The sequence below is a fragment of the Glycine soja genome, chromosome 6, assembly GCF_004193775.1.
Source record: "Glycine soja cultivar W05 chromosome 6, ASM419377v2, whole genome shotgun sequence".
In the NCBI taxonomy this organism is placed as follows: domain Eukaryota; kingdom Viridiplantae; phylum Streptophyta; class Magnoliopsida; order Fabales; family Fabaceae; genus Glycine; species Glycine soja.
Genome location: NC_041007.1, coordinates 16,293,746 through 16,305,574, shown reverse-complemented (window position 1 = coordinate 16,305,574; position 11,829 = coordinate 16,293,746). Strand labels below are relative to the sequence as shown.

The window sequence follows — 11,829 nt, the reverse complement described above, 5'->3', positions numbered from 1 at the left end:
TGTTTTTGGAAATGAAGCAGAGAGGATTATCCCACCTGCACTTGTCGCTTCTCCTGTCACAATCATACTTTTTTATCTTTAAAAAAAAAAAAAACATTAAACAGTAACATTGTTGATGGTCAGACACGACCAAACGTATCTTGTTCGGGTCCACCTTCGCTCTCTCTGTTTCCTTCCTTCCGAGAGCCATCTTTGACTTTCACACAGTTTACTTTCACTTTCACACAGTTTACATTTTGAAACCATCTACGCGTACCTAGTTAGTTGGATTTGGATTTGGATTTGGATTGGATCATCACGCTTTTTACCTGCTTTTATTATTATTACAATTTCGTGGAATTTACGTTGCGAATTAATTTTTCAATTATCAAAATATTATTCAGACAGATATTTTAATTGATTTAGATTATACTACTGTATATGCTTTTATTCAAAAAAATGTGAGATTTGATTTTCTAACTTATTTTTTTGGTGTTAAGCAAAGTCCAACAAACTGAAAGGAACAATCCAATACTATACTTTTTCTTTTTTCTAACTTTTGAATAAACATATCCTTACTTTAACAACACAATACAACACGGTTGAATCTTTTTCTTTTCTTTTTTTTAGTATTTGCCTTTTGCCCACATGCAATTTCTCAATTTCTCGGCAGTTGTAAATTTGCATAACATTGTAGCAAATTATGGTGTACTCTTTGACTTTATTTTTTTACACGATATTTGTATGTTTATGTCCTATTTCTCTATTTATCAAAGAATATTTTAAATATAAAATTTATCATTTTATTTTATTGCAAGTGTTAGGAATACTCACTAATATCTATCTATAATGGAGATTGAGCCATAATCTAGGAGAGTACATAATCCTTTCACAGTGAATTAGCATTTTGATCTCTGACTTTTGATCCATTTTACAAATTAGTTCATATTTTTTTGAAATGTAAAAAATAGTTTTTATCTTTGCATAAGTTTTACAAAATAGTCATTGCCGTTAAATTTAAAAATAACGTCGTTAGTGAGATACATTGTTAACAATTTTAGTGTCACATAAACTATCCAACGTGACAATTTTAGAGGTTTCAGTTAACTCCTTCCGATGAGAGCCATGGAGGAGAAAGATTGGAATAATGACAGTCTCACCATGACCACCGTTTCTCAGCACTGTTTCGGCAATGATTATGAAGCACCAAGCTTCTCCATCTCCAACATCAAGGTTTTTCACTTCCCAATCCCACTACACTCTCCATGAATTTCCCAACCAACTAACATTTACTCTTCTTCTCGCGGAACATGAAGGACGAATATGGCCTATTCCTGTGGCCCTGCAGCGTAGTTCTCGCCGAGTATGTTTGGCAGCACAATCATCGATTTTTAGGAGCCAACGTTGTTTAGGTACCCTCTTATTTCAAATTCTTGTCTAATGTTATGTGCTCATTTATTATTCTCCATTATTTTTTCTTATTGTATTCATGCATCTAGGTGTTGGAACTTCCTTGCCTAGCTTGGTTGCAACAAAACTCGGTGCCTGTGTCACTATTATCGATGACTTCACCAGATTAGGGGTATTACACTGTTACCATCCAATTTTTATTTTATATACTTTTATAAATATTTCAAATAAACTACTGTCAACCACTAAGCACGTGGATCAATTGCTACATGATTGTTTTGATTTAATCAGTCATCTTTAGTTTGAGTCCTACCTTGGGTTTGCAGCTGTGTTGCGATGAATAATTGGGGAGAGCACTTACGTGTGATTTTTACAGATAAAAAACTAATTGTCAATATGACTCATTGATTTCTATTAATAGTATTCTTATATGATTTTTATAAGCTTGTGTTTAAATTAATGGTTGGATCCTAAAAGTTAATATATCTAGCAGCTGATTGCTTCTTGTTTGGTTTGGGCCTGCAGGGAAGTTTGCCATTGATAAGTGATTACATTGGGCATGTGGTGAATAAGCGGAAGTTTGCCAATGCTTGTTTGTGCATGTTCTTGATGTTGAAATTTTATCATATTGTTTTTGTTAATTTGAATGTTTGCCTTCTATTTGTAGGTGTTGGGATTGACATGGGGAGTTTGAGATTCATTCATATTCAATTTACAACCAACAATTATTCTAAGGCTGATTTGTTGTATGATTCAAACGGTGAGAAAAAATGGGTTGCGTTAGTTATCTGTCACCTTCCTCTGTCTATTGGCAAAGCATCACTGTAAGTGGTAACATTCAATTGGCAGAGATAGCTCTTATCTCAAAAGATAATGCCCGGGGTAGCTCAAAATTGTGATAAAGCTTAGCAGTTCTTTTTTTATTTATTTATTTATCCGGCATCCATTGTTATTATTTATGTTCTTTTTGCTTTGAGAAAATTCCATTTCATATATAGATGATCACCTTATTATGTTTTTTTATCTAATTCTAACCAAACCATAACTGAAAAGCTAATTAAAGTAGCAATGTAGATGAGATACCTAATACCCAATTGAAGATTAAGCATCAAATCATAATTCTTATGCCCTTTAGAAACCGTATGACCCGGTTTCTTAACATCCCCATCAATAGAACCACAAGGGCTCTTCTGCAACTGTACATCACTTTCACACACTCTTCCGCCATCATAAATCATAGAAGCCTCCACAATATCACAAGTGATATCCCCAGCTTCATCATTAAGCTCCCAAATACAAATTATGGGAAAACTCACTCTTATTATCATTATTATTACACTTATCCATCGACACATGTTTCTCATTCACAAACTTTTTCCCCCAATTCCCAAAAGAAGTGCTTCCATCACGCCACATAAACACCCCTCTCCCCTTTGAAACATCGTTCTCCCAACACCCTTCGTAACAGTTCCCGTTCTTCCTCACCAACACACCATTATCGGAGAGGGCGCCGTTCTTCCACTCTTCGACGTACTTGTTCCTATTGCGCCATGTGTACCTCTCTTCCCCTTCTTGCAGGTTGCACCTCCATAACCCTTATGACTAACAGTGGGTTGTATCATAATTTTTCAATTCAATCCAAAAACTTGCCATATGAGTTTGCTTACATGGACAAAGACTTGCCACATAGACATATGATTAATAGTGGAAATTGAATTTTAACAATAAGGACTTATTTACATAACGGAGGTAAAAATATGAACTATTTTTTACATTTCAAAAATATAGGGACTAATTTGCAAAATGGGTCAAAAGTTAGGGACCAAAATGCCTATTCACTCAATCCTTTCATCTTGTGCGTGAAAAGCATATTACAAAGTTACGCAATAAGATTTGGAATAAGTTGATTTGCAAATAGGAATTGATAAGTGGAAATCGACCTAGGAGGATACAATTTCAGAAGGATTATTTGGTTCACTTTAAAAATATAAAAAATTAAATTAAAATTTTTAAAAGATAAGAAAACAAATTGAATATAAAAAATAACAGTGTACTTTAGTCTAAATTATTTATTTAAGTACAATCTGAATAAAAAAAATGTTTATTGTTAACCATGTTTATTTATTATCACTCTTTTAATTATTTTTATTTCCTTATAGTATTATGAGTTAAAAAGTTGTGTTGAATTTTTAACTTATTATCGTTCCTATGTCGTAAATTTTAATTAATCGTTCATACCAACCATTTATAAATCTTTTTAAATTTAAAAATATGCTAAGAAAATAATCACATTATTTATAATATGTTTGATTTAAAAAAAATCAGTTAAAATTCTTCTTATTTCTTCTTTTTTTCTCTTCTATCAGACACAGCGTAAAAACCAAAGATTGATTCTCGTTATTTCTCTTTTCTTCCCGTCATCTTTGTCTCCAATTTTTACCTCAATAAATATGGGGTGAATATCACTTTATACACAAGTACCAAAATTAAAGTTTGAATAGCGCGTTTATGAGATCACATTGGAATGGCAAGACGACCAAGGCCGGCAGATCGTAAGTCCAATTAAAGATATAGAGATTGACTTCGTCATCAGTCACCTGAGCAGCGTTTACTCGTAGTACAGTCTTGATGGTTTGAAACATCAACATTCAACAATACTTATATCACATAATCTCTCGATTTCCTATTATACCACGTGTACATATATTAAATAATATAATTAATTTATTGAATTTTAAAATAAATATATTATCTTTTTTTTATAAACAATAAAATGTAATTTTTTTGTTCTTAAATATGAACAGTGTTTTTAATACTTTCACATTATTTAATGAGATCATATATAAAATATTTCTCATTTAATAGGAGAATTATTCTTTCAAAGAAAGATAATTTTAAAAAATAGTTTTAATTAGAAATAACATAAATTTAAGGAATTAATCTAACTTTCTTAATAAATACGAAATAAGTTTTTTATACTTATAAAATAGGACGGATGGAATATTAGATAACTTTTTAATATTTTTTTTTATCTTTGTAACTAATTGTTCATTTACTTTTTATATGTATTATTCTCATTATTGATTAAGGATAATTTTTTTAAAAAAAATCTAATACAATGCTAATTTTATAAAATAACATATATTTTAAGATAATTTTCTTTCTCTAAAATATCATAAAATCTGAGAGTATGTGATATTATTATATAACGTGATTTACAAGTCTTCATTGCATTACCTTGCTTTTTTTATCTCCAAAAAATTGCTTATTTTCAACATTTATTCTCTTTTGTTCTTGTCTTTTTATTGTAAAATAAATTATAAATATAACTTCCAACTTCCCTCTATTTACTTTACAGTAGCAAATCTTTCTATGTTTACAAATGATTCTGATATGGACTGCACAGCACCGAGTCACTCAGGTGGTGGGTCCTCCCTCCGTATATGTGAGTGTGAATCTGAAAGGAGGAATATCTTGATTTTGTGTCATAGGATTCGATACGCATCACTCATCCCCTGCTGTCATAGGATTCGCTTCTCTTCTATTACGCTCCCTCACATGATCTATGATCAATCCATGATCCATTTAGTTTTCTGAGCTCCATTCATCTGCTTTTTTTATTTTTTAGTACAGATCCCAGGTGATTTTTATGGTACACAAGTATTTGTATAGTACAAAAGCCTAACTTTACTTTATAAAATCATGACCATATTATGCAAAAATAGAAATAATTATATATATATATATATATATATTCTTCTAATAGTTGTACGTAGGACTTTTAGTTTTTGGTGGTAAGACTTCATGAAATTTCGGATGGGTTCAAGTTCTGTTTCAATTGTTTTTTCTTGTTGTAGTTTTTTAGAAAATTTATTTTCTGAATCTGATCCATTTTTCTTCCACGTTCAATCCTTATTTCTGTCACGTTCATTAACAAACTCACGTCTCTATTCTCAAATCCACGTTCTGATACATACAAATCTACTTCTCAGTTTTGTATCAACAAGTCTACTTCTTTATTTAAAAAAATATACAATTTATTCAGAGTGAGTAAGAGTCTGAAAAACAGAGCTGCATTCGAGTTCGTGCTTACGCCACTTCGTGTTTGATTTGCAATGGCTGAAGGTAGGTTGTGCTTTTTTTAGCTTCTGCTGTTGATCTGAATATGACTTTAAATTCATTTGTATGTTTAGATCAATATGTATATATTTTACAATTGGCATCAGAGCGTTAAAATGCCTCTGCCTTGCTTTTGTTTTGGTATTATATGGAGTAAAATTGTTCTGTTTTGTTCAATATAGAAAGAAAAGTAGAGAAAAAAGATGAACAGTATAATGGTCCTTTAGAATAAGGTACAATACGACACTATTGAAAGCGTAAAACAAAAGTTTGAAAGCATAAACTTTTATATATTAAAATAAAAAAAGGAAAGAAGATTTTGGATCCTCTCTTTCTTGAAAGCAGATTAATATTCTAAATATTAAAAGCGTAAACTTTTTGAAAGCGTAAACTTACATATTAGCGTGTTTGAATTATTTATTAAGATTAATTGTATGTTTATTTTGGTATTTAAGCATTCAATATTAAGCTAAATAATTTATGCACATTAAATTTAATGGTTAAGAGCTTATATGTTTGAAATATTGGATATGCATATATTATTTATTTACTTTTAAAGTTTTGTGTGTATGATTTTATGATTTTATACATGCCAAGTTATCTTGAATATTTTTATGCAATGTTATTCAATTTATTTACATTATTTAGAATATTATGTAAATATTAATCTCTTATTAAGAATTAATGTTAAGTGATTAATATGATTTAATTAATTATAGAATAGCCACTTAGCCACAACTTCTTTAATTGATTAGGTTTATATATTAAGTATAAAAAAATCACATTTAAAAAAATTGGTTATGATTAATCATATTTAATATGATAAAATATACCTATAGGAATTTTGTTATGTTTGTATGATTAATTAGGATAAAATATCAGGTTATATTTCTTAATTTACCCACAGGAATTGAGAAAAAAGAACATAATTTGATAGTTTTATCATAACTATGAATCTAATTGAGTAAGACTTTGGCCCACAAGCAAATTGTATGTCATCAGGTTCATGAACTAATAATATTTTACATTGGTAAAACATGACAATTTATTGAGTCTCAAATTATGAATAATGAGAATGTATTCTTGAACTTTACAGTTAATCAATCTACAAACATTTCTGATATTAAGTGCGATATTCCCAAATTGAAAGGGGACAATTATAAGGTTTGGAGGGGGAGAATTCTCCTTCATTTAGGTTAGATGAATATTGACAATGCTATTAGGAAAGACGAGCCGCTAGGCATTACTGAAACTAGCACTCCAGACGCTGTCGATCTTTATGAAAAGTGGAAGAGATCTAATCGTCTGTTGTAATGTTCATAAAGACTAATATATCTGCTAGTATCCATAGTTCTGTCGATAAGCATGAAAAAGTCAAGGATCTTTTGAAGGCCATTGATGATCAGTTTTTTACATTCGATAAGGCCCCTGCCAGCACCCTTATAATGCAGTTCTCATCCTTAAAGCTCCAAGGGATAAGGGTTGTACGTGATCACATCATGCACATAAGAGATATAATGGCTCAACTAAAAGCTTTGGAGGTTACCATGTCTGATTCATTCCTAGTACACTATATTTTGTGTACTTTATACTTGCAATATGCTCATTTCAAAATATATTATAACACACATAAAGACAAAATGGTCAATTAATGAGTTGATGATCATGTGTGTTCAATAAGAGAAAAAGTTAACTATGGAAGAGGGTGAAAGGGCGAACTTAACCATTCATGGAAAGAAGAATGGGGATCAACCCAAAAACAAGGGCAAGATTCCTACTCAGCCAGTCATAAAGAAAGAGTCCAAGTGTTTATTTTGCAAGAAGAAAGGACATATGCAGAAAGACTACTTAAAGTTTAAGAGTTAGATGGACAAGAAATGTATTCTATTTGCTTTTGTTTGTTATGAATCTAATATGGTAAGTATTAATCATAATACATGATGGATTGATTATAGTTATATAATCCATGTTTCTAATACCTTGCAAGGTATGGAAAACTTAAGGAGACCAGTGAGAAGTGAGCACCACATATATTCAGGAGGTAAGATGAGCCCACATGTGGAGTCCATTGGGACGTGCAATTTGATTTTAAGCAACGGTTTTATTTTACATTTAGAAAATACTTTTATTATAATTTTATTATTTAAATAAATCATAATTTTATTATTTTCAATTATTTTATATTTTTTAATTATTTTAACAATTAATTTTATCAAATATTCATATTTTAGTAAGTTAATTTTTCAGTTAATTTTATCTAATTTAAATTTAAAATAAAATTGTGATATTAATTAAAAAAACAAATAAAAATTTTCTTTGACACATGTTTCTGTCTATTTTTATATTTAAATAACAAATAAAATAAAAATAAAAAAAATACTCAAATTCTTTTGTTTATTCTGCCATCACACCGGTTTGAAAACTAGTGTTTTAACTTTGAAGGGAAGGGACGGATCCATTCAAAAAAAGAAGGGAAGGGACGGAGGGAGTAATGTTGAGCTGGCGTTTTATGATTGGGTGTTAGTTTTGCAGCGCATCGAGTTGCGTGCACAAGCACAACGCTGTATGGGTATCCTACCCTTGCAACTAGTTCTATCCACCAATAGAATTGCGTCTAGAAAAATTTACACAATATTTTAAGACGCACATAAACTTCCTCTGTCACTACCCACTCCTCTCTCTGTCTCCGCCTTTCGCATTGCAAGCGCTCTCTTTCTTTGCTTTCCCCCCTTTCTGGTTTCAACGCTGCAACTATCCATGGCAAACCACTGGCTCAGACCCGAGGTTCGTTTCGATCCATCATCGGAATATTTGTATTCCACCGTTGCTTTTTCGTTTTAGGGTTTCACTGTTTTTTTTTTGTTTCTTTTTCAGGTGTATCCACTGTTCGCTGCGGTTGGTGCCGCTGTTGGGATCTGTGGATTCCAATTGGTTCGTAATATCTGCATCAACCCTGAAGTCAGGTCTCTCTCTCTCATTTTCTGTATTGAAATTGGTTTCTTCTAGTTTTTAGGTTTTGATCTTTTAAACGATTGAAATTGGTTTTTATGCTGTGAGGGTTTTTTTTCTTGTTTGGATGGGATCGTCTGAATTATTAGGGATTTGGGATTAATACTTGTTGCGTTTTTTTGTTAAATTTCTCACTTGTTAGTCTTTGACCCTTTGTGAATTGCGATTATACGAATTCTTTATTTAAAGATAAATAAAAAAATTGGTATTTGTATTGATGATAAAATGGTGAAGGAAAGGGGGAAAATATGATAAGAAACTTGGTAGGTTTTGACTGTGAATAAAAATTCTTCCTTGACTAGCCAAGTCAAAAGCACATAGAAGAATCAGGGTGAATATTGATTTTATTCATTCAATTCGGAATCTTTGGAAACAGAATAATATACAATTTGGACATTGAAATCGACATCATATTTATCTTTAGACCTTGAAAGTGTTGGTGTATACAATTCGGCCCTTCAATATTTTAATCTTTTCAGAGCCTAATTAGTTCTCAAAAGTGTAAATGTGTCCAATTTGATCTCTTCTCTTCAGAATGTATTAATTTCGCTCACCATTTATTCACATTTTGAGTATATATTTGTGATGGAAAGACTAAAAATGTGATTTGGGGACTTAATTGTACACACCAACACTTTTGGGGAGTAAAAATAAATAGGATATCACTTTCAAAGATCAAATTGCATGTTAACTCTTTTTTAAAATAAGTTGAATCAATCCCAATTGTAGCTCGAGGGAACAGCCTCAATTGAAAAAAAATCAAATGTTTTATCAGGCATTGAGTCTTTTCATCATAAGAGTTGTTTCTGTTAGTTAATTTGTATTAGTGTTTTGGTTATTAATGGAAAACAATGGATGATTCTTTTGTTCTTGTTATGTATTTAGGGTGAACAAGGAGGGAAGAAAGGCAGGAGTGTTGGAGAACTTTGCTGAGGGAGAGAAGTATGCTGAGCATTTCCTGAGGAAGTATGTGCGCAACAGAACTCCTGAGATTATGCCCTCCATCAACAGCTTCTTTGCTGACCCAAGTCGCAACTAAGTTGCTTTGAATAAATAAAGGTTTATGTGAGATATGAATTCTATTATGGTTAAAGACAGATTGTATCGTGCTTTTAGAAAACAAAATGTGGTTGTTGCTTTCTCTGGCCGTGCAGTGTGTTTGCTGTGGTTGAGAATAATAATACTGATTTTATTGCATTAATGATTGCTGCTGTTTCAATGCCATAATCCTGTCTAGCTTTTGCTGCTGTTTCAATGCCATAATCCTGTCTAGCTTTTGCTGCAGAAATTTGTGGTGAAACTGGTAGTAGTATTGAAGGTAAACGTGAATTACCTAACTCGTTCTTGTTTGTTACAATTTGAACAACTTTTTTCGACCTTTTTAGTCATTCCATCTAGTTTTATGAGTTTTCACCCATTCATGGGTTTCTAATCGCTAACTTCTTAATCAATCCTTGAAACTTTAATATTTGTTGTTTGTTAACTTCACCTTGTGCGTTTAGTGCATTCCCCCCACTATTTGAGTTGATTTATGTTTGCATTCTATCTCAATTACATCATAAAATACACTCGGATTAAAAATTTGAAATCTGAATGTATTTCTGCAGCAAATTCAGTCAAGGATTATCGTTGAAGAAATTCAGTTTTTAGCCAAACTTGGTTGTTTGATTTTAGATTCTGTCTTAAACCGATCTTGAAGTTGGAAAACAAATTATTTTTTCTTTTCCTTTTCAAATCAATCATATTGTGCGGGTGCTTAGTGTTTATTGCTGGAGAGAATCTGATCTCAATTGACGTTTGCTTAACTGATCAATAGTTTAACCAATATTTTGTAGCAAGTATAGCTATTGCAACTAATTATTACCATTTTTATGAATTAATGTTTCTCATTAATGAATCATCTTTGCAATTTTATTTTTATTTTTCAATTTCACGTTACTAAATAATTTGTTTCAAGTAAAAATTACTCAGTTGGCCCTGAATTATTTTGAAAATTTTCAGCTAGAGTTCTAAACTATTTTTTTTTTTAATTGGGTCTATAAACTTAAAAGTCTCTAGAGTTAGTATATGGTGTGGCTTGAAATCCCCAAAAATGACAATTAACTGATTTAATAAACTTAGGAGTTCAATTAAAGAAAAATCCAATTTAAATCTTTTTAAGTGTAGGGTGCCGTTTTTGAAAATTTTCAAATAGTTTAAGTGATTAACGTAATCATTTAACCGAGTTTTAATTATTTGTGAACCCACTTTAGTTAATTTCAAAATCAAGGTTATTGTGCTGATGCTTTAGCTAAGTTAAGAGCAAGGTCCAACAATTCTTAAACCCTGTTTGATCAGTGCCCCTCTGCTATTCAGCCTCTGTTATCTATTGATGCTGTGGGCACTCTGTTTCTAGTTCCTTTTGTTGTTGCTTTTATTTTCTTACTAAAAAAAAAACAATGCCATTGTTTTGGTACCTTTATTGTAACTTCTTTAAAACTTCTCTTTTTACTTGCAGCTGCAAATGTCAATGTGTGATTATCTGATGTTGAATATGTGTATTGTGTAGTATCGGAAATTCTTAGAATTGGTGATCCCAAGTTAGAAAATAAATCCTTAGATTTTGTTTGGGGTATTTTTTGTCCTAGGTTTCAAAAAAATTATAAATAATTAAATTTTAGTTTTTAAAATTTAATTCTTAGAATTGGTGATCCCAAATTTGAAAACAAATCCTTAAGTTATGTTTGGGGTAAGTTTATTTTTTTATAAATAACTAGATTTTAGTTTTTATTTTTTTAAATTTTAATTTTAAAATAAAAAATAATTTTTTCTTAATAAAAAATGAATTTATTTCAAAAGAATTCCTATCTTACTAAATTTCTATTCCTTCTAGTTTCAAATATAAGAAAAAAATTTCAAATATAAGAAAAAAAAATATGAAACACTAACTAAGAAAGTTAATTAATCACATTTAATTACATTAATTTTAATTAAAAATATTTTTTTTCTAATTTATCATTAATTAGAATTTGATATTAAAGATAAGAAATAGTTATTGATAGTTTGAAATTAGCACCTAAATTAAATAAAGGATATTTTTCTCTTATATTTGAGACGAGAGGCAATATTTTAAATAATTTTTTCTCTATTTTATCTTTAATTTAAATTTATTTATTTTTACTCGACCAAACTTATTATGCTAGCTTGAACCTTTTAAAACGACTTTTATACATTTTACTCAATTTATATTTATATACGAGAGTAGATTTGACTACAGGAATTTTTTTTTAACTTTTATTGATAAAAATGATTTTTATTTTATTTTATTTTATC

The 11,829-nt window shown here is 30.3% G+C and overlaps 1 protein-coding gene across 1 annotated transcript; it reads left to right on the top strand.

The window, feature by feature from the left end:
* Positions 1 to 8,119: 8,119 nt before the first annotated feature.
* On the top strand, positions 8,120 to 9,764 carry LOC114416487. The gene is made up of 3 exons (XM_028381369.1): positions 8,120 to 8,292; positions 8,383 to 8,471; positions 9,403 to 9,764. The coding sequence occupies exons 1-3, from the start codon at positions 8,266 to 8,268 to the stop codon at positions 9,554 to 9,556; spliced, it is 270 nt and encodes an 89-aa protein (XP_028237170.1). The 5' UTR covers positions 8,120 to 8,265; the 3' UTR covers positions 9,557 to 9,764.
* Positions 9,765 to 11,829: the final 2,065 nt, after the last annotated feature.

Excerpts from the sequence above, each read along its gene's own strand:
- LOC114416487 (XM_028381369.1), top strand. The coding sequence starts at position 8,266 with ATGGCAAACCACTGGCTCAGACCCGAG. Across the intron at positions 8,293-8,382 it reads ACCACTGGCTCAGACCCGAG|GTGTATCCACTGTTCGCTGC; the intron begins GTTCGTTTCGAT and ends TTTCTTTTTCAG. Across the intron at positions 8,472-9,402 it reads TGCATCAACCCTGAAGTCAG|GGTGAACAAGGAGGGAAGAA; the intron begins GTCTCTCTCTCT and ends TTATGTATTTAG.